Source organism: Oncorhynchus keta, unplaced genomic scaffold, assembly GCF_023373465.1.
Source record: "Oncorhynchus keta strain PuntledgeMale-10-30-2019 unplaced genomic scaffold, Oket_V2 Un_contig_4817_pilon_pilon, whole genome shotgun sequence".
NCBI classification, from domain to species: Eukaryota; Metazoa; Chordata; class Actinopteri; order Salmoniformes; family Salmonidae; genus Oncorhynchus; species Oncorhynchus keta.
In genome coordinates, this window is record NW_026287970.1 from 110278 (window position 1) to 133297 (window position 23020).

Consider the following 23020-nt stretch of genomic DNA (forward strand, 5'->3'; position numbering starts at 1 on the left):
ATACAGTAGTTAACACTGGTTCATGTTGATGTGATGGTGGTAGGTAGTAACTGGGCTGGTTATAATACAGTAGTTAACACTGGTTCATGTTGATGTGATGATGGTAGGTAGTAACTGGGCTGGTTATAATACAGTAGTTAACACTGGTTCATGTTGATGTGATGATGGTAGGTAGTAACTGGGCTGGTTATAATACAGTAGTTAACACTGGTTCATGTTGATGGTAGGTAGTAACTGGGCTGGTTATAATACAGTAGTTAACACTGGTTCATGTTGATGTGATGATGGTAGGTAGTACCATAGTATAGTATAGTGTATAGTATGTATAGTGTATAGTACCATATGCTAACACCTGGGTTCATACACCTTGTTCCATGTGCTATACACCTGGTGGTATACTATACACCTGGGTGTACCATATGCTATACACCTGGTGTTCCATATGCTATACACCTGGTGTTCCATATGCTATACACCTGGTTCATATGCTATACATGTACCATATGCTATACACCTGGTGTACCATATGCTATACACCTGGTGTACCATATGCTATACACCTGGTGTACCATATGCTATACACCTGGTGTACCATATGCTATACACCTGGTGTACCATATGCTATACACCTGGTGTACCATATGCTATACACCTGGTGTACCATATGCTATACACCTGGTGTACCATAGCTATACACCTGGGGCTATACACCTGGTGTACCATATGCTATACACCTGGTGTACCATATGCTATACACCTGGTGTACCATATGCTATACACCTGGTGTACCATATGCTATGCACCTGGTGTACCATATGCTATGCACCTGGTGTACCATATGCTAACCTGGCTATGCACCTGGTGTATATGCTATGCACCTGGTGTACCATATGCTATGCACCTGGTGTACCATATGCTCTGCACCTGGTGTACCATATGCTCTGCACCTGGTGTACCATATGCTATACACCTGGTGTACCATATGCTATACACCTGGTGTACCATATGCTATACACCTGGTGTACCATATGCTATACACCTGGTGTACCATATGCTATACACCTGGTGTTCCATATGCTATACACCTGGTGTACCATATGCTATACACCTGGTGTACCATATGCTATACACCTGGTGTACCATATGCTATACACCTGGTGTACCATATGCTATACACCTGGTGTACCATATGCTATACACCTGGTGTACCATATGCTATACACCTGGTGTACCATACACCTGGTGTACCATATACCTGGTGTACCATATGCTATACACCTGGTGTACCATATGCTCTACACCTGGTGTACCATATGCTCTGCACCTGGTGTACCATATGCTCTGCACCTGGTGTACCATATGCTCTGCACCTGGTGTACCATATGCTCTACACCTGGTGTACCATATGCTATACACCTGGTGTACCATATGCTATACACCTGGTGTACCATATGCTATACACCTGGTGTACCATATGCTATACACCTGGTGTACCATATGCTATACACCTGGTGTACCATATGCTATGCACCTGGTGTACCATATGCTATACACCTGGTGTACCATATGCTATGCACCTGGTGTACCATATGCTATACACCTGGTGTACCATATGCTATACACCTGGTGTACCATATGCTATACACCTGGTGTACCATATGCTATACACCTGGTGTACCATATGCTATACACCTGGTGTACCATATGCTATACACCTGGTGTACCATATGCTATACACCTGGTGTACCATATGCTATACACCTGGTGTACCATATGCTATACACCTGGTGTACCATATGCTATACACCTGGTGTACCATATGCTATACACCTGGTGTACCATATGCTATACACCTGGTGTTCCACCTATACACCTGGTGTTCCATATGCTATACACCTGGTGTACCATATGCTATACACCTGGTGTACCATATGCTATACACCTGGTGTACCATATGCTATACACCTGGTGTACCATATGCTATACACCTGGTGTACCATATGCTATACACCTGGTGTACCATATGCTATACACCTGGTGTACCATATGCTATACACCTGGTGTACCATATGCTATACACCTGGTGTACCATATGCTATACACCTGGTGTACCATATGCTATACACCTGGTGTACCATATGCTATACACCTGGTGTACCATATGCTATACACCTGGTGTACCATATGCTATACACCTGGTGTACCATATGCTATACACCTGGTGTACCATATGCTATACACCTGGTGTACCATATGCTATACACCTGGCCTACACACACCTCTCACCTTTGTCTGTGTGTGTGTGTCTCTGTGTTATCTAGTTGAACCCCTCTCTGTAGACAGGACTGTGATCTAGTTGAACCCCTCTCTGCAGACAGGACTGTGATCTAGTTGAACCCCTCTCTGTAGACAGGACTGTGATCTAGTTGAACCCCTCTCTGTAGACAGGACTGTGATCTAGTTGAACCCCTCTACACAGGACTGGTCTAGTTGAACCCCTCTCTGTAGACATGACTGTGATCTAGTTGAAACCCTCTCTGTAGACAGGACTGTGATCTAGTTGAACCCCTCTCTGTAGACAGGACTGTGATCTAGTTGAACCCCTCTCTGTAGACAGGACTGTGATCTAGTTGAACCCATCTCTGTAGACAGGACTGTGATCTAGTTGAACCCCTCTCTGTGAAACAGGACTGTGGTCTAGTTGAACCCCTCTCTGTAGACAGGACTGTGATCTAGTTGAACCCCTCTCTGTAGACAGGACTGTGATCTAGTTGAACCCCTCTCTGTAGACAGGACTGTGATCTAGTTGAACCCCTCTCTGTAGACAGGACTGTGATCTAGTTGAACCCCTCTCTGTGAAACAGGACTGTGGTCTAGTTGAACCCCTCTCTGTAGACAGGACTGTTGTCTAGTTGAACCCCTCTCTGTAGACAGGACTGTTGTCTAGTTGAACCCCTCTCTGTAGACAGGACTGTGGTCTAGTTGAACCCCTCTCTGTAGACAGGACTGTGATCTAGTTGAACACCTCTCTGTAGACAGGACTGTTGTCTAGTTGAACCCCTCTCTGTAGACAGGACTGTGGTCTAGTTGAACCCCTCTCTGTAGACAGGACTGTGGTCTAGTTGAACCCCTCTCTGTAGACGGGACCGTGATCTAGTTGAACCCCTCTCTGTAGACAGGACTGTGATCTAGTTGAACCCCTCTCTGTAGACAGGACTGTGATCTAGTTGAACCCCTCTCTGTAGACAGGACTGTGATCTAGTTGAACCCCTCTCTGTAGACGGGACCGTGATCTAGTTGAACCCCTCTCTGTAGACAGGACTGTGATCTAGTTGAACCCCTCTCTGTAGACAGGACTGTGATCTAGTTGAACCCCTCTCTGTAGACGGGACCGTGATCTAGTTGAACCCCTCTCTGTAGACAGGACCGTGATCTAGTTGAACCCTTCTCTGTAGACAGGACCGTGATCTAGTTGAACCCCTCTCTGTGAAACAGGACTGTGATCTAGTTGAACCCCTCTCCTGACAGGACTGTGATCTAGTTGAACCCCTCTCTGTAGACAGGACTGTGGTCTAGTTGAACCCCTCTCTGTAGACAGGACTGTGATCTAGTTGAACCCCTCTCTGTAGACAGGACTGTGTCTAGTTGAACCCCTCTGTAGACAGGACTGTGGTCTAGTTGAACCCCTCTCTGTAGACCGTGATCTACCCCTCTCTGTAGACTGTGGTCTAGTTGAACCCCTCTCTGTAGACAGGACTGTGGTCTAGTTGAACCCCTCTCTGTAGACGGGACCGTGATCTAGATGAACCCCTCTCTGTTGACAGGACTGTGATCTAGTTGAACCCCTCTCTGTTGACAGGACCGTGATCTAGTTGAACCCCTCTCTGTAGACGGGACCGTGATCTAGTTGAACCCCTCTCTGTAGACAGGACTGTGATCTAGTTGAACCCCTCTCTGTAGACAGGACTGTGATCTAGTTGAACCCCTCTCTGTAGACGGGACCGTGATCTAGTTGAACCCCTCTCTGTAGACAGGACTGTGATCTAGTTGAACCTCTCTCTGTAGACGGGACTGTGATCTAGTTGAACCCCTCTCTGTAGACAGGACTGTGGTCTAGTTGAACCCCTCTCTGTAGACAGGACTGTGATCTGTTGAACCCCTCTCTGTAGACAGGACTGTGGTCTAGTTGAACCCCTCTCTGTAGACAGGACTGTGGTCTAGTTGAACCCCTCTCTGTAGACAGGACTGTGGTCTAGTTGAACCCCTCTCTGTACACTGTGGTCTAGTTGAACCCCTCTCCGTAGACAGGACTGTGATCTAGTTGAACCCCTTTCTGTAGACAGGACTTTGATCTAGTTGAACCCCTCTCTGTAGACAGGACTGTGATCTAGTTGAACCCCTCTCTGTAGACAGGACTGTTGTCTAGTTGAACCCATCTCTGTAGACAGGACTGTGATCTAGTTGAACCCCTCTCTGTAGACAGGACTGTGGTCTAGTTGAACCCCTCTCTGTAGATAGGACTGTGGTCTAGTTGAACCCCTCTCTGTAGACAGGACTGTGAGTTGAAACCCTCTCTGTAGACAGGACTGTTGTCTAGTTGAACCCCTCTCTGTAGACAGGACTGTGATCTAGTTGAACCCCTCTCTGTAGACAAGACTGTTGTCTAGTTGAACCCATCTCTGTAGACAAGACTGTTGTCTAGTTGAACCCCTCTCTGTAGACAAGACTGTGATCTAGTTGAACCCCTCTCTGTAGACAGGACTGTGATCTAGTTGAACCCCTCTCTGTAGACAGGACTGTGATCTAGTTGAACCCCTCTCTGTAGACAGGACTGTGATCTAGTTGAACCCCTCTCTGTAGACAGGACTGTGATCTAGTTGAACCCCTCTCTGTAGACAGGACCGTGATCTAGTTGAACCCCTCTCTGTAGACAGGACTGTGATCTAGTTGAACCCCTCTCTGTAGACAGGACTGTGGTCTAGTTGAACCCCTCTCTGTAGACAGGACTGTGGTCTAGTTGAACCCCTCTCTGTAGACAGGACATCTAGTTGACTAGACAGGACTGTGATCTAGTTGAACCCCTCTCTGTAGACAGGACTGTGATCTAGTTGAACCCCTCTCTGTAGACAGGACTGTGATCTAGTTGAACCCCTCTCTGTAGACAGGACTGTGATCTAGTTGAACCCCTCTCTGTAGACAGGACTGTGATCTAGTTGAACCCATCTCTGTAGACAGGACTGTTGTCTAGTTGAACCCATCTCTGTAGACAGGACTGTGATCTAGTTGAACCCCTCTCTGTAGACAGGACTGTGATCTAGTTGAACCCCTCTCTGTAGACAGGACTGTGATCTAGTTGAACCCATCTCTGTAGACAGGACTGTTGTCTAGTTGAACCCATCTCTGTAGACAGGACTGTGATCTAGTTGAACCCCTCTCTGTAGACAGGACTGTGATCTAGTTGAACCCCTCTCTGTAGACAGGACTGTTGTCTAGTTGAACCCATCTCTGTAGACAGGACTGTTGTCTAGTTGAACCCATCTCTGTAGACAGGACTGTGATCTAGTTGAACCCCTCTCTGTAGACAGGACTGTGGTCTAGTTGAACCCCTCTCTGTAGACAGGACTGTGATCTAGTTGAACCCCTCTCTGTAGACAGGACTGTGATCTAGTTGAACCCCTCTCTGTAGACAGGACTGTGATCTAGTTGAACCCCTCTCTGTAGACAGGACTGTGGTCTAGTTGAACCCCTCTCTGTAGACAGGACTGTGATCTAGTTGAACCCCTCTCTGTAGACAGGACTGTGGTCTAGTTGAACCCCTCTCTGTAGACAGGACTGTGGTCTAGTTGAACCCCTCTCTGTAGACAGGACTGTGATCTAGTTGAACCCCTCTCTGTAGACAGGACTGTGATCTAGTTGAACCCCTCTCTGTAGACAGGACTGTGATCTAGTTGAACCCCTCTCTGTAGACAGGACTGTGGTCTAGTTGAACCCCTCTCTGTAGACAGGACTGTGGTCTAGTTGAACCCCTCTCTGTAGACAGGACTGTGGTCTAGTTGAACCCCTCTCTGTAGACAGGACTAATAGTTGATGAGTAATGACCTGCCTACTGTCTGAATGCTGCTATTCTTGTCCTGTTGTATCTGTAAACCCTGTTGAGGACACAACACAACACACCCTCTTAGAAACACACAAGAGAGAGAGACACACACACACACACACACACACACACACACACACACACACACACACACACACACACACACTACAGTAGCTCGTCTCAGAGCGGTCGTTACTCTCCTCTGTTTACAGCACCATGTTCACTGGGTAGGAAATCAGAATGACAACCTGTCACTGTTTCCATAGTAGCCGTCCCGACAGACAGGTGATGCAGCCTATGAGCTGCTCCCATTACCGGGCTCTCCCGTCTTTCCAGCCAATAGATTTATTTTATATCCACCATTCAGTGGACTGGCCTGGTTGTAACAACACCTCATAACAGAGTTAGCTCAACCTTTGTATGGGTGTGTCTGTCGTGTGTTTGGCCAGTGGAGTTCAGAAGGGAGGATCTCACTCACCTCTATTTCACCGGCTGTTTAGGATCCGCAATATGCAGCTGTTGCCAGAGCACGTTTTTAACTGACTGTCCACCGGTTACAAAAACAGTGATTGACAGGCAGCTTAAACTTCTTGAATTCAACTATTATTGGGTTCAAATACACATTTAGATTTGTGAACAGCCGTCCACAACAACCATAATCTGTAAAGCACAAACAGCTAAATGAGAGAGCAGCAGTATGATTCACATCAATGCTCTGTGTAGATATCAGTAATAAGTCATATCTGAATCGCCGTCGACGACACCACTGATGTCATCCTGACCTCCAAGCGTTTATTCAGGTTGGATAGTCTTTGGATGCAGACTCATTCTGTTCACAACCACCCAGGGTGTGACCCCATGTCACCTGGTAACTGGACATCAAACAGACTCATTCTGTTCACAACCACCCAGGGTCTGACCCCATGTCACCTGGTAACTGTTCATCAAACAGACTCATTCTGTTCACAACAACCCAGGGTGTGACCCCATGTCACCTGGTAACTGTTCATCAAACAGACTCATTCTGTTCACAACAACCCAGGGTGTGACCCCATGTCACCTGGTAACTGCACATCAAACAGACTCATTCTGTTCACAACAACCCAGGGTGTGACCCCATGTCACCTGGTAACTGTTCATCAAACAGACTCATTCTGTTCACAACAACCCAGGGTGTGACCCCATGTCACCTGGTAACTGTTCATCAAACAGACTCATTCTGTTCACAACAACCCAGGGTGTGACCCCATGTCACCTGGTAACTGTTCATCAAACAGACTCATTCTGTTCACAACAACCCATGTGACCCCATGTCACCTGGTAACTGTTCATCAAACAGACTCATTCTGTTCACAACAACCCAGGGTCTGACCCCATGTCACCTGGTAACTGTTCATCAAACAGACTCATTCTGTTCACAACAACCCAGGGTGTGACCCCATGTCACCTGGTAACTGTTCATCAAACAGACTCATTCTGTTCACAACAACCCAGGGTGTGACCCCATGTCACCGTTCATCAAACAGACTCATTCTGTTCACAACAACCCAGGGTGTGACCCCATGTCACCTGGTAACTGTTCATCAAACAGACTCATTCTGTTCACAACAACCCAGGGTGTGACCCCATGTCACCTGGTAACTGTTCATCAAACAGACTCATTCTGTTCACAACAACCCAGGGTGTGACCCCATGTCACCTGGTAACTGTTCATCAAACAGACTCATTCTGTTCACAACAACCCAGGGTGTGACCCCATGTCACCTGGTAACTGTTCATCAAACAGACTCATTCTGTTCACAACAACCCAGGGTGTGACCCCATGTCACCTGGTAACTGCACATCAAACAGACTCATTCTGTTCACAACAACCCAGGGTGTGACCCCATGTCACCTGGTAACTGTTCATCAAACAGAATCATTCTGTTCACAACCACCCAGGGTGTGACCCCATGTCACCTGGTAACTGCTCATCAAACAGACTCATTCTGTTCACAACAACCCAGGGTGTGACCCCATGTCACCTGGTAACTGTTCATCAAACAGACTCATTCTGTTCACAACAACCCAGGGTGTGACCCTATGTCACCTGGTAACTGTTCATCAAACAGACTCATTCTGTTCACAACCACCCAGGGTGTGACCCCATGTCACCTGGTAACTGTTCATCAAACAGACTCATTCTGTTCACAACAACCCAGGGTGTGACCCCATGTCACCTGGTAACTGTTCATCAAACAGACTCATTCTGTTCACAACAACCCATGGTGTGACCCCATGTCACCTGGTAACTGTTCATCAAACAGACTCATTCTGTTCACAACAACCCAGGGTGTGACCCCATGTCACCTGGTAACTGTTCATCAAACAGACTCATTCTGTTCACAACAACCCAGGGTGTGACCCCATGTCACCTGGTAACTGTTCATCAAACAGACTCATTCTGTTCACAACAACCCAGGGTGTGACCCCATGTCACCTGTTCATCAAACAGACCATTCTGTTCAGGGTGTGACCCCTGTCACCTGGTAACTGTTCATCAAACAGACTCATTCTGTTCACAACAACCCAGGGTGTGACCCCATGTCACCTGGTAACTGTTCATCAAACAGACTCATTCTGTTCAGGGTGTGACCCCATGTCACCTGGTAACTGTTCATCAAACAGACTCATTCTGTTCACAACAACCCAGGGTGTGACCCCATGTCACCTGGTAACTGTTCATCAAACAGACTCATTCTGTTCACAACAACCCAGGGTGTGACCCCATGTCACCTTGTAACTGTTCATCAAACAGACTCATTCTGTTCACAACAACCCAGGGTGTGACCCCATGTCACCGTTCATCAAACAGACTCATTCTGTTCACAACAACCCAGGGTGTGACCCCATGTCACCTGGTAACTGTTCATCAAACAGACTCATTCTGTTCACAACAACCCAGGGTGTGACCCCATGTCACCTGGTAACTGTTCATCAAACAGACTCATTCTGTTCACAACAACCCAGGGTGTGACCCCATGTCACCTGGTAACTGGTCATCAAACAGACTCATTCTGTTCACAACAACCCAGGGTGTGACCCCATGTCACCTGGTAACTGTTCATCAAACAGACTCATTCTGTTCACAACAACCCAGGGTGTGACCCCATGTCACCTGGTAACTGCACATCAAACATAGTGATGATAAACGTTGACACTGTACATGACATGAGTTGTCTGACATAGAAATGTGAAATGTACATTTGGACTCACAGGTGTTTGGCTTCCTTGTGTGACATCAGAGGTATTAAATTATAATCCTCAACGTCTCATCTTTCAAAATACTTCATTTACAGCATTTCCCTCGTTCGGACAACAAATCATCTGTAAAACGTGTTGTGGTGTGCGTTGAAGAACGTCTGTCAGTCAAAACCCAAAAGCTAGAGGTCTGACGTCATCTATATAGCATGTTACTGTACAGGTAGCTAATTACTGTCCAAATCTGTCATTTTCAACCTGTCTACGGGTACAAGTGTAAAGGGTTACACCTAACTAACCCTGGGAACATGTTCCCCCAACATGTTCCCCCAACATGTTCCCCCAAGCTGTTCCCCCAACATGTTCCCCCAAGCTGTTCCCCCAAGCTACTCCTCCAAGCTACTCCTCCAAGCTGTTCCCCCAACATATTCCCCCAACATGTTCCCCCAACATATTCCCCCAACATGTTCCCCAACATGTTCCCCAAGCTGTTCCCCAAGCTGTTCCCCAAGCTGTTCCCCAAGCTGTTCCCCAAGCTGTTCCCCAAGCTGCTCCCCCAAGCCCAAGCTGTTCCCCCAAGCTGTTCCCCCAAGCTGTTCCCCCAAGCTGTTCCCCCAAGCTGTTCCCCCAAGCTGTTCCCCCAAGCTGTTCCCCCAAGCTGTTCCCCCAAGCTGTTCCCCCCAAGCTGTTCCCCCAACAAGCTGTTCCCCCAACAAGCTGTTCCCCAAGAAGCTGTTCCCCAAGAAGCTGTTCCCCAAGAAGCTGTTCCCCCAAGAAGCTGTTCCCCCAACATATTCCCCCAACAAGCTGTTCCCCCAAGCTGCTCACCAACAGTAACTCTCATCTCTTCCTGTCTTCTCTTGCAGCAGTAAGTCAGTGTTGGAGGTCTGTCCTGACTGAAGAGGAGACCCACTACACACACAATCACATCATCAGCTTTTAAATAGACACACATTCATCATAATGGTAGGTTCATACCTGTTGGTTTCAATTCAGCTGAATGAATGAATGAAACAGCTTCTGGAATGAAACAGTTTGGTGGAACCAGTTTCTAGTTGTGCAGGCTAGCTAGCTGTGTGAATTTCAACACTAACTTCACAGGTACACATTTCCTCTCAGAGAGACTGGCCTGTTCCTGTCTGGAACATCCCCCTGAATGACCTGTTTCCTCTCAGAGAGACTGGCCTGTTCCTGTCTGTAAACATTCCCCTGAATGACCTGTTTCCTCTCAGAGAGACTGGCCTGTTCCTGTCTGGAACATTCCCCTGAATGACCTGTTTCCTCTCAGAGAGACTGGCCTGTTCCTGTCTGGAACATCCCCCTGAATGACCTGTTTCCTCTCAGAGAGACTGGCCTGTTCCTGTCTGGAACATCCCCCTGAATGACCTGTTTCCTCTCAGAGAGACTGGCCTGTTCCTGTCTGGAACATCCCCCTGAATGACCTGTTTCCTCTCAGAGAGACTGGCCTGTTCCTGTCTGGAACATTCCCCTGAATGACCTGTTTCCTCTCAGAGAGACTGGCCTGTTCCTGTCTGGAACATTCCCCTGAATGACCTGTTTCCTGTCTGAGAGACTGGCCTGTTCCTGTCTGGAACATTCCCCTGAATGACCTGTTTCCTCTCAGAGAGACTGGCCTGTTCCTATCTGGAACATTCCCCTGAATGACCTGTTTCCTCTCAGAGAGACTGGCCTGTTCCTGTCTGGAACATCCCCCTGAATGACCTGTTTCCTCTCAGAGAGACTGGCCTGTTCCTGTCTGGAACATTCCCCTGAATGACCTGTTTCCTCTCAGAGAGACTGGCCTGTTCCTGTCTGGAACATTCCCCTGAATGACCTGTTTCCTCTCAGAGAGACTGGCCTGTTCCTGTCTGGAACATTCCCCTGAATGACCTGTTTCCTCTCAGAGAGACTGGCCTGTTCCTGTCTGGAACATTCCCCTGAATGACCTGTTTCCTCTCAGAGAGACTGGCCTGTTCCTGTCTGGAACATTCCCCTGAATGACCTGTTTCCTCTCAGAGAGACTGGCCTGTTCCTGTCTGGAACATTCCCCTGAATGACCTGTTTCCTCTGTCCTCACTGACTGGAGCAGTGGCCTGGCGGTCTGCTCTCTCTGCTGGGGCTGAAGAGGGAGGCAGTGTATAATCAGCTACTCCATAGTCAACACCTGGGATCACACACTGATACTGTTGCTGCTGTGGGTATTCTGCTCGAAATAGCAGAATTAGATCTGTGTGAATGTAGTCTAGAATGTCTCTGTTTGACCCCAAACAGTCATTATTTTGACTTTCATCTCCTCTCCCCCCTCTCTCCTCTCCCCTCTCTCCTCTCCCCTCTCCCCTCTCTCCTCTCCCCTCTCTCCTCTCCCCTCTCTCCTCTCTCCTCTCTTCTCTCTCCTCTCTCTCTCCTCTCTCCTCTCTCCCTCTCCCTCTCCCTCCCTCTCCTCTCCTCTCCCCTCTCTTCTCTCCCCTCTCTTCTCTCCCCTCTCCTCTCCCCTCTCTTCTCTCCCCTCTCCTCTCCCCTCTCCTCAGGGAGGTGTATGATGACTGAAGCTGCAGGGCTATGGCCAGCGAACCCCTCGAAGGCTTCCATGAGGTCAACTTGGCGTCACCCACCACCCCTGACCTCCACGGATTGACCTCCGACACCAGACCCCAATGTCACAGCGCCCCTTCCAGCGCCCTGTACCGTACACCCTCCCTCAGCTCTAGCCCCTGCCCCCAACGCCCTGCGAGCCGACCAGCTGCCCACCCAGCCCATCTACTCTGCCCCTAGGCTACTGGGCAGCACAGAACCCCACAATGGAAGGTCAGGAAGAAACCCTCCTGGAGAAACAGACTTATAGTACCTGGCCCATGACAACCACAATGTAAAGAGATAGTACCTGGCCCATGACAACCACAATGTAAAGAGATATGTTACCTGGCCCATGACGACCACAATGTAAAGAGATATGATACCTGGCCCATGACGACCACAATGTAAAGAGATATGATACCTGGCCCATGACGACCACAATGTAAAGAGATATGTTACCTGGCCCATGACGACCACAATGTAAAGAGATATGTTACCTGGCCCATGATGACCACAATGTAAAGAGATATGTTACCTGGCCCATGACGACCACAATGTAAAGAGATATAGTACCTGGCCCATGACGACCACAATGTAAAGAGATATGTTACCTGGCCCATGACGACCACAATGTAAAGAGATATAGTACCTGGCCCATGACGACCACAATGTAAAGAGATATAGTACCTGGCCCATGACGACCACAATGTAAAGAGATATAGTACCTGGCCCATGACAACCACAATGTAAAGAGATATATTACCTGGCCCATGACAAACACAATGTAAAGAGAGATATAGTACCTGGCCCATGACAACCACAATGTAAAGAGAGATATAGTACCTGGCCCATGACAACCACAATGTAAAGAGAGATATAGTACCTGGCCCATGACAACCACAATGTAAAGAGAGATATAGTACCTGGCCCATGACAACCACAATGTAAAGAGATATAGTACCTGGCCCATGACAACCACAATGTAAAGAGATATAGTACCTGGCCCATGACAACCACAATGTAAAGAGATATGTTACCTGGCCCATGACGACCACAATGTAAAGAGATATGTTACCTGGCCCATGACGACCACAATGTAAAGAGATATGTTACCTGGCCCATGACGACCACAATGTAAAGTGATATGTTACCTGGCCCATGACGACCACAATGTAAAGAGATATAGTACCTGGCCCATGACGACCACAATGTAAAGAGATATGTTACCTGGCCCATGACGACCACAATGTAAAGAGATATAGTACCTGGCCCATGACGACCACAATGTAAAGAGATATAGTACCTGGCCCATGACAACCACAATGTAAAGAGATATATTACCTGGCCCATGACAACCACAATGTAAAGAGATATATTACCTGGCCCATGACAACCACAATGTAAAGAGATATAGTACCTGGCCCATAACGACCACAATGTAAAGAGATATAGTACCTGGCCCATGACAACCACAATGTAAAGAGATATAGTACCTGGCCCATGACGACCACAATGTAAAGAGATATGTTACCTGGCCTATGACGACCACAATGTAAAGAGATATGTTACCTGGCCCATGACGACCACAATGTAAAGAGATATGTTACCTGGCCCATGACGACCACAATGTAAAGAGATATAGTACCTGGCCCATGACGACCACAATGTAAAGAGATATAGTACCTGGCCCATGACGACCACAATGTAAAGAGATATGTTACTTGGCCCATGACGACCACAATGTAAAGAGATATGTTACCTGGCCCATGACGACCACAATGTAAAGAGATATGTTACCTGGCCCATGACGACCACAATGTAAAGAGATATGTTACCTGGCCCATGACGACCACAATGTAAAGAGATATGTTACCTGGCCCATGACGACCACAATGTAAAGAGATATAGTACCTGGCCCATGACGACCACAATGTAAAGAGATATGTTACCTGGCCCATGACGACCACAATGTAAAGAGATATGTTACCTGGCCCATGACGACCACAATGTAAAGAGATATGTTACCTGGCCCATGACGACCACAATGTAAAGAGATATGTTACCTGGCCCATGACGACCACAATGTAAAGAGATATAGTACCTGGCCCATGACAACCACAATGTAAAGAGATATGTTACCTGGCCCATGACGACCACAATGTAAAGAGATATATTACCTGGCCCATGACAACCACAATGTAAAGAGATATAGTACCTGGCCAATGACGACCACAATGTAAAGAGATATGTTACCTGGCCCATGACGACCACAATGTAAAGAGATATGTTACCTGGCCCATGACGACCACAATGTAAAGAGATATGTTACCTGGCCCATGACGACCACAATGTAAAGAGATATATTACCTGGCCCATGACGACCACAATGTAAAGAGATATGTTACCTGGCCCATGACGACCACAATGTAAAGAGATACTAGAGAGAAATCTTGCAGGTGCTGTTTTAAATGATGCCATGATGTCTGCTAGGATCTCTTTACGCAGTGCAGTCGGTATTAACCAGGCAATGTATTCTATACAAGTCAAGGGTTCCACTAAGCAGTGTTCAGTGACACTTAAACGTACTATTGATGACTAGCCCACTGGGATGCTAATTCATACATTAAAACATGCTTACTTGGCTTAAAATGTCCAACCAGGTAATGGATCATTATCACCAGTAATCATACAGTCAATGGTGCTGATCAGTGATGACTGATTGATCCCTGTAGTAATCAGCCAACCCTCCTATACGCTTACATTAGTTTACCCATGATTCCTTGCAGCGTTCCGGGGTTGGAACCCCCCGTCCGGTCAGAGACGGAGTCAGCAGAAGGGGTGTTCCTGTCTGGAGAGGAAGGGGAGGAGTCTCTGGGTCTGACCAATGACAGCCTGTCCCGCCTCCGCAGCCCCTCAGTCATGGAGATCAGAGAGAAAGCCAATGAGAGACTGAAGGAGGAGCTAGCCAAGGCACAGAGGGTAAGAGACCACACACACACACACTGTGCCCAGGTCATGTGTATGTTCCCTCAGGTTGTGTGTCTACTAGTTGAATGGTCTCACATCAGTTGATAACAGAGTGAAATCCATGCAGAAGGATTGTGTGGTTCTCCTCTCCTCATCAAAGCAGCCATTTTGAAATCAACGGCAGGGGACCAACATGTTATCTCCTCCTGTGTTCTCTGAAATTACCCCACAAGCCTCTTGCCAATGTTTATTTTTAACCCGACGCTCCTGAATGCTGCTTTTCTCCAGCCACCTCTGATGAGTGAGAACTATCACTGCCTCGTAACCAGAGTTTGAATGGGCGTGTTGGAACGGAAGGGGTTGGGCCTGAGCAGGCAAGGTGATTGGTTGACCAGTGATTCTACAGGAACAAGGGCTTTGTTCAGTCTGATGATCTATTCCATTTGACCATGTTATTATCAGCCTCTTCGTTCAAATCAAATTCTATTGGTCACTTACACATGGATAGCAGATGTTATTGGTCACATACACATGGTTAGCAGATGTTATTGGTCACATACACATGGATAGCAGATGTTATTGGTCACATACACATGGATAGCAGATGTTATTGGTCACATACACATGGATAGCAGATGTTATTGGTCACATACACATGGATAGCAGATGTTATTGGTCACATACACATGGTTAGCAGATGTTATTGGTCACATACACATGGATAGCAGATGTTATTGGTCACATACACATGGTTAGCAGATGTTATTGGTCACATACACATGGATAGCAGATGTTATTGGTCACATACACATGGTTAGCAGATGTTATTGGTCACATACACATGGTTAGCAGATGTTATTGGTCACATACACATGGTTAGCAGATGTTATTCTTCATTCAGCCTCTTCATTCTGCCTCTTTCTTCATTCTGCCTCTTTCTTCATTCTGCCTCTTTCTTCATTCTGCCTCTTTCTTCATTCTGCCTCTTTCTTCATTCTGCCTCTATCAGAGCAGCATATTAGAACCACAAACAGGAGTTTGTCACGTGTCAATTATTGCTTCAAGCGTTGTTGTTTTTACCTGTTTCTTCTGAACATTCTATCTCTTCCCCCTCTACACTGGTGTGCCAGACAGAGTCCAGGTGTCATCTCACTACCTGATTTAGAGATCTCTGGAATGAAATGGTGTGAGAGAGACGCAGCTGCCAGTTGCACCCACATTCTGTCTGTCTCAGTCCTGCTGCTCAGAGCAGGGATGTGTGAGAGAGAAAGAAAGATTGTAAGACGGAAGGAGAGCGAGAGAACGAAAGACAGAAAGTCATGAGTGAAAGAGAGAGGGGTGTGAGAGAGAGACTTGTGGTGCTGAATCACCAGCTAGCTACTGTACTAGGTGGTGCTGAATCACCAGCTAGCTACTGTACTAGGTGGTGCTGAATCACCAGCTAGCTACTGTACTAGGTGGTGCTGAATCACCAGCTAGCTACTGTACTAGGTGGTGCTGAATCACCAGCTAGCTACTGTACTAGGTGGTGCTGAATCACCAGCTAGCTACTGTACTAGGTGGTGCTGAATCACCAGCTAGCTACTGTACTAGGTGGTGCTGAATCACCAGCTAGCTACTGTACTAGGTGGTGCTGAATCTAGCTACTGTACAGGTGGTGCTGAATCACCAGCTAGCTACTGTACTAGGTGGTGCTGAATCACCAGTTAGCTACTGTACTAGGTGGTGCTGAATCACCAGCTAGCTACTGTACTAGGTGGTGCTGAATCACCAGCTAGCTACTGTACTAGGTGGTGCTGAATCACCAGCTAGCTACTGTACTAGGTGGTGCTGAATCACCAGCTAGCTGTACTAGAAGGTGGTGCTGAATCACCAGCTAGGTAGAAGGGTGCTGAATCACCAGCTAGCTACTGTACTAGGTGGTGCTGAATCACCAGCTAGCTACTGTACTAGAAGGTGGTGCTGAATCACCAGCTAATCACCAGCTGAATCACCAGCTAGCTACTGTACTAGGTGGTGCTGAATCACCAGCTAGCTACTGTACTAGGTGGTGCTGAATCACCAGCTAGCTACTGTACTAGGTGGTGCTGAATCACCAGCTAGCTACTGTACAGGTAGGTGGTGCTGAATCACCAGCTACTGTACTAGGTGGTGCTGAATCACCAGCTAGCTACTGTACTAGGTGGTGCTGAATCACCAGCTAGCTACTGTACTAGGTGGTGCTGAATCACCAGCTAGCTACTGTACTAGGTGGTGCTGAATCACCAGCTAGCTACTGTACTAGGTGGTGCTGAACACCAGCTAGCTAGTACTAGGTGGTGCTGAATCACCAGCTAGCTACTGTACTAGGTGGTGCTGAATCACCAGCTAGCTACTGTACTAGGTGGTGCTGAATCACCAGCTAGCTACTGTACTAGGTGGTGCTGAATCACCAGCTAGCTACTGTACTAGGTGGTGCTGAATCACCAGCTAGCTACTGTACTAGGTGGTGCTGAATCACCAGCTAGCTACTGTACTAGGTGGTGCTGAATCACCAGCTAGCTACTGTACTAGGTGGTGCTGAATCACCAGCTAGCTACTGTACTAGGTGGTGCTGAATCACCAGCTAGCTACTGTACTAGGTGGTGCTGAATCACCAGCTAGCTACTGTACTAGGTGGTGCTGAATCACCAGCTAGCTACTGTACTAGGTGGTGCTGAATCACCAGCTACTGTACTAGGTGGTGCTGAATCACCAGCTAGCTACTGTACTAGGTGGTGCTGAATCACCAGCTAGCTACTGTACTAGGTGGTGCTGAATCACCAGCTAGCTACTGTACTAGGTGGTGCTGAATCACCAGCTAGCTACTGTACTAGGTGGTGCTGAATCACCAGCTAGCTACTGTACTAGGTGGTGCTGAATCACCAGCTAGCTACTGTACTAGGTGGTGCTGAATCACCAGCTAGCTACTGTACTAGGTGGTGCTGAATCACCAGCTAGCTACTGTACTAGGTGGTGCTGAATCACCAGCTAGCTACTGTACTAGGTGGTGCTGAATCACCAGCTAGCTACTGTACTAGGTGGTGCTGAATCACCAGCTAGCTACTGTACTAGGTGGTGCTGAATCACCAGCTAGCTACTGTACTAGGTGGTGCTGAATCACCAGCAGCTACTGTACTAGGTGGTGCTGAATCACCAGCTAGCTACTGTACTAGGTGGTGCTGAATCACCAGCTAGCTACTGTACTAGGTGGTGCTGAATCACCAGCTAGCTACTGTACTAGGTGGTGCTGAATCACCAGCTAGCTACTGTACTAGGTGGTGCTGAATCACCAGCTAGCTACTGCTAGGTGGTGCTGAATCACCAGCTAGCTACTGTACTAGGTGGTGCTGAATCACCAGCTAGCTACTGTACTAGGTGGTGCTGAATCACCAGCTAGCTACTGTACTAGGTGGTGCTGAATCACCAGCTAGCTACTGTACTAGGTGGTGCTGAATCACCAGCTAGCTACTGTACTAGGTGGTGCTGAATCACCAGGTGGTGCTGAATCACCAGCAGCTACTGTACTAGGTGGTGCTGAATCACCAGCTAGCTACTGTACTAGGTGGTGCTGAATCACCAGCTAGCTACTGTACTAGGTGGTGCTGAATCACCAGCTAGCTACTGTACTAGGTGGTGCTGAATCAGGTGGTGCTGAATCAGCTAGCTACTGTACTAGGTGGTGCTGAATCACCAGCTACTGTACTAGGTGGTGCTGAATCACCAGCTAGCTACTGTACTAGGTGGTGCTGAATCACCAGCTAGCTACTGTACTAGGTGGTGCTGAATCACCAGGCTACTGTACTAGGTGGTGCTGAATCACCAGCTAGCTACTGTAGGTGGTGCTGAATCACCAGCTAGGTGGTGCTGAATCACCAGCTAGCTACTGTACTAGGTGGTGCTGAATCACCAGCCAGCTACTGTACTAGGTGGTGCTGAATCACCAGCTAGCTACTGTACTAGGTGGTGCTGAATCACCAGCTAGCTACTGTACTAGGTGGTGCTGAATCACCAGCTAGCTACTGTACTAGAAGGTGGTGCTGAATCACCAGCTAGCTACTGTACTAGGTGGTGCTGAATCACCAGCTAGCTACTGTACTAGAAGGTGGTGCTGAATCAGCCAGCTGCTGAATCACCAGCTAGCTACTGTACTAGGTGGTGCTGAATCACCAGCTAGCTACTGTACTAGGTGGTGCTGAATCACCAGCTAGCTACTGTACTAGGTGGTGCTGAATCACCAGCTAGCTACTGTACTAGGTGGTGCTGAATCACCAGCTAGCTACTGTACTAGGTGGTGCTGAATCACCAGCTAGCTACTGTACTAGGTGGTGCTGAATCACCAGCTAGCTACTGTACTAGGTGGTGCTGAATCACCAGCAGCTAGCTAGGTGGTGCTGAATAGCTACTGAAGGTGGTGCTGAATCACCAGCTAGCTACTGTACTAGAAGGTGGTGCTGAATCACCAGCTAGCTACTGTACTAGGTGGTGCTGAATCACCAGCTAGCTACTGTAGGTGGTGCTGAATCACCAGCTAGCTACTGTACTAGGTGGTGCTGAATCACCAGCTAGCTACTGTACTAGGTGGTGCTGAATCACCAGCTAGCTACTGTACTAGAAGGTGGTGCTGAATCACCAGCTAGCTACTGTACTAGGTGGTGCTGAATCACCAGCTAGCTACTGTACTAGAAGGTGGTGCTGAATCAGCTAGCTACTGTACTAGGTGGTGGTGCTGAATCACCAGCTAGCTACTGTACTAGGTGGTGCTGAATCACCAGCTAGCTGAATCACTGTAGCTACTGACTAGGTGGTGCTGAATCACCAGCTAGCTACTGTACTAGGTGGTGCTGAATCACCAGCTAGCTACTGTACTAGGTGGTGCTACTGTACTAGAGGTGGTGCTGAATCACCAGCTAGCTACTGTACTAGAAGGTGGTGCTGAATCACCAGCTAGCTACTGTACTAGGTGGTGCTGAATCACCAGCTAGCTACTGTACTAGAAGGTGGTGCTGAATCACCAGCTAGCTACTGTACTAGGTGGTGCTGAATCACCAGCTAGCTACTGTACTAGAAGGTGGTGCTGAATCACCAGCTAGCTACTGTACTAGGTGGTGCTGAATCACCAGCTAGCTACTGTACTAGAAGGTGGTGCTGAATCACCAGCTAGCTACTGTACTAGGTGGTGCTGAATCACCATAGCACTGTACAGGTGGTGCTGAATCACCAGCTAGCTACTGTACTAGGTGGTGCTGAATCACCAGCTAGCTACTGTACTAGGTGGTGCTGAATCACCAGCTAGCTACTAGAAGGTGGTGCTGAATCACCAGCTAGCTACTGTACTAGGTGGTGCTGAATCACCAGCTAGCTACTGTACTAGGTGGTGCTGAATCACCAGCTAGCTACTAGGTGGTGAATCACCAGCTAGCTACTGTACTAGGTGGTGCTGAATCACCAGCTAGCTACTGTACTAGGTGGTGCTGAATCACCAGCTAGCTACTGTACTAGGTGGTGCTGAATCACCAGCTAGCTACTGTACTAGGTGGTGCTGAATCACCAGCTAGCTACTGTACTAGGTGGTGGTGGTGCTGAATCACCAGCTAGCTACTGTACTAGGTGGTGCTGAATCACCAGCTAGCTACTGTACTAGGTGGTGCTGAATCTGTACCAGCTAGCTACTGTACTAGAAGGTGGTGCTGAATCACCAGCTAGCTACTGTACTAGGTGGTGCTGAATCACCAGCTAGGTAGCTACTGTACTAGAAGGTGGTGCTGAATCACTGTACAGGTGGTGCTGAATCACCAGCTAGCTACTGTACTAGGTGGTGCTGAATCACCAGCTAGCTACTGTACTAGGTGGTGCTGAATCACCAGCTAGCTACTGTACTAGGTGGTGCTGAATCACCAGCTAGCTACTGTACTAGGTGGTGCTGAATCACCAGCTAGCTACTGTACTAGAAGGTGGTGCTGAATCACCAGCTAGCTACTGTACTAGGTGGTGCTGAATCACCAGCTAGCTACTGTACTAGAAGGTGGTGCTGAATCACCAGCTAGCTACTGTACTAGGTGGTGCTGTGGTGTACTAGAAGGTGGTGCTGAATCACCAGCTAGCTACTGTACTAGGTGGTGCTGAATCACCAGCTAGCTACTGTACTAGAAGGTGGTGCTGAATCACCAGCTAGCTACTGTACTAGGTGGTGCTGAATCACCAGCTAGCTACTGTACTAGAAGGTGGTGCTGAATCACCAGCTAGCTACTGTACTAGGTGGTGCTGAATCACCAGCTAGCTACTGTACTAGAAGGTGGTGCTGAATCACCAGCTAGCTACTGTACTAGGTGGTGCTGAATCACCAGCTAGCTACTGTACTAGAAGGTGGTGCTGAATCACCAGCTAGCTACTGTACTAGAAGGTGGTGCTGAATCACCAGCTAGCTACTGTACTAGGTGGTGCTGAATCACCAGCTAGCTACTGTACTAGGTGGTGCTGAATCACCAGCTAGCTACTGTACTAGGTGGTGCTGAATCACCAGCTAGCTACTGTACTAGGTGGTGCTGAATCACCAGCTAGCTACTGTACTAGGTGGTGCTGAATCACCAGCTAGCTACTGTACTAGGTGGTGCTGAATCACCAGCTAGCTACTGTACTAGAAGGTGGTGCTGAATCACCAGCTAGCTACTGTACTAGAAGGTGGTGCTGAATCACCAGCTAGCTACTGTACTAGGTGGTGCTGAATCACCAGCTAGCTACTGTACTAGAAGGTGGTGCTGAATCACCAGCTAGCTACTGTACTAGGTGGTGCTGAATCACCAGCTAGCTACTGTACTAGGTGGTGCTGAATCACCAGCTAGCTACTGTACTAGGTGGTGCTGAATCACCAGCTAGCTACTGTACTAGAAGGTGGTGCTGAATCACCAGCTAGCTACTGTACTAGGTGGTGCTGAATCACCAGCTAGCTACTGTACTAGAAGGTGGTGCTGAATCACCAGCTAGCTACTGTACTAGGTGGTGCTGAATCTAGAAGGTGGTGCTGAATCCAGCTAGCTACTGTACTAGGTGGTGCTGAATCACCAGCTAGCTACTACTGTACTAGGTGGTGCTGAATCACCAGCTAGCTACTGTACTAGGTGGTGCTGAATCACCAGCTAGCTACTGTACTAGAAGGTGGTGCTGAATCACCAGCTAGCTACTGTACTAGGTGGTGCTGAATCACCAGCTAGCTACTGTACTAGAAGGTGGTGCTGAATCACCAGCTAGCTACTGTACTAGGTGGTGCTGAATCACCAGCTAGCTACTGTACTAGAAGGTGGTGCTGAATCACCAGCTAGCTACTGTACTAGGTGGTGCTGAATCACCAGCTAGCTACTGTACTAGGTGGTGCTGAATCACCAGCTAGCTACTGTACTAGGTGGTGCTGAATCACCAGCTAGCTACTGTACTAGGTGGTGCTGAATCACCAGCTAGCTACTGTACTAGGTGGTGCTGAATCACCATAGCTACTGTACTAGGTGGTGCTGAATCACCAGCTAGCTACTGTACTAGGTGGTGCTGAATCACCAGCTAGCTACTGTACTAGGTGGTGCTGAATCACCAGCTAGCTACTGTACTAGAAGGTGGTGCTGAATCACCAGTTAGCTACTGTACTAGGTGGTGCTGAATCACCAGCTAGCTACTGTACTAGGTGGTGCTGAATCACCAGCTAGCTACTGTACTAGGTGGTGCTGAATCACCAGCTAGCTACTGTACTAGGTGGTGCTGAATCACCAGCTAGCTACTGTACTAGGTGGTGCTGAATCACCAGCTAGCTACTGTACTAGGTGGTGCTGAATCACCAGCTAGCTGAACTGTACTAGTAAGGTGGTGCTGAATCACCAGCTAGCTACTGTACTAGGTGGTGCTGAATCACCAGCTAGCTACTGTACTAGGTGGTGCTGAATCACCAGCTAGCTACTGTACTAGGTGGTGCTGAATGGTGCTGAAGGTGGTCTGAATCACCAGCTAGCTACTGTACTAGGTGGTGCTGAATCACCAGCTAGCTACTGTACTAGGTGGTGCTGAATCACCAGCTAGCTACTGTACTAGGTGGTGCTGAATCACCAGCTAGCTACTGTACTAGGTGGTGCTGAATCACCA

The 23020-nt window shown here is 48.0% G+C and overlaps 1 protein-coding gene and 1 long non-coding RNA gene across 2 annotated transcripts in view; one reads left to right on the forward strand and one right to left on the reverse strand.

Annotated features, from left to right (window-relative positions):
* Window positions 1–10540: 10540 nt before the first annotated feature.
* On the reverse strand, window positions 10541–11593 carry LOC127924953 (uncharacterized). Its single transcript, XR_008119405.1, has 3 exons — window positions 11060–11593; window positions 10780–10891; window positions 10541–10611 (listed from the first exon to the last, which is right to left on the reverse strand). It is a non-coding gene; the product is annotated as an uncharacterized LOC127924953 (long non-coding RNA).
* A 379-nt stretch (window positions 11594–11972) lies between these two features.
* The window catches only part of LOC127924955 (rab-3A-interacting protein-like), a gene marked incomplete at both ends in the record, with an annotated part of 51698 nt that continues 40650 nt past the window's right edge, over window positions 11973–23020 (forward strand). Inside the window, 2 exons of the mRNA XM_052509625.1 lie at window positions 11973–12142; window positions 14698–14890. Coding sequence (XP_052365585.1) covers window positions 11973–12142; window positions 14698–14890 — 363 coding nt within the window. The remainder of the gene's footprint in view (window positions 12143–14697; window positions 14891–23020) is intronic.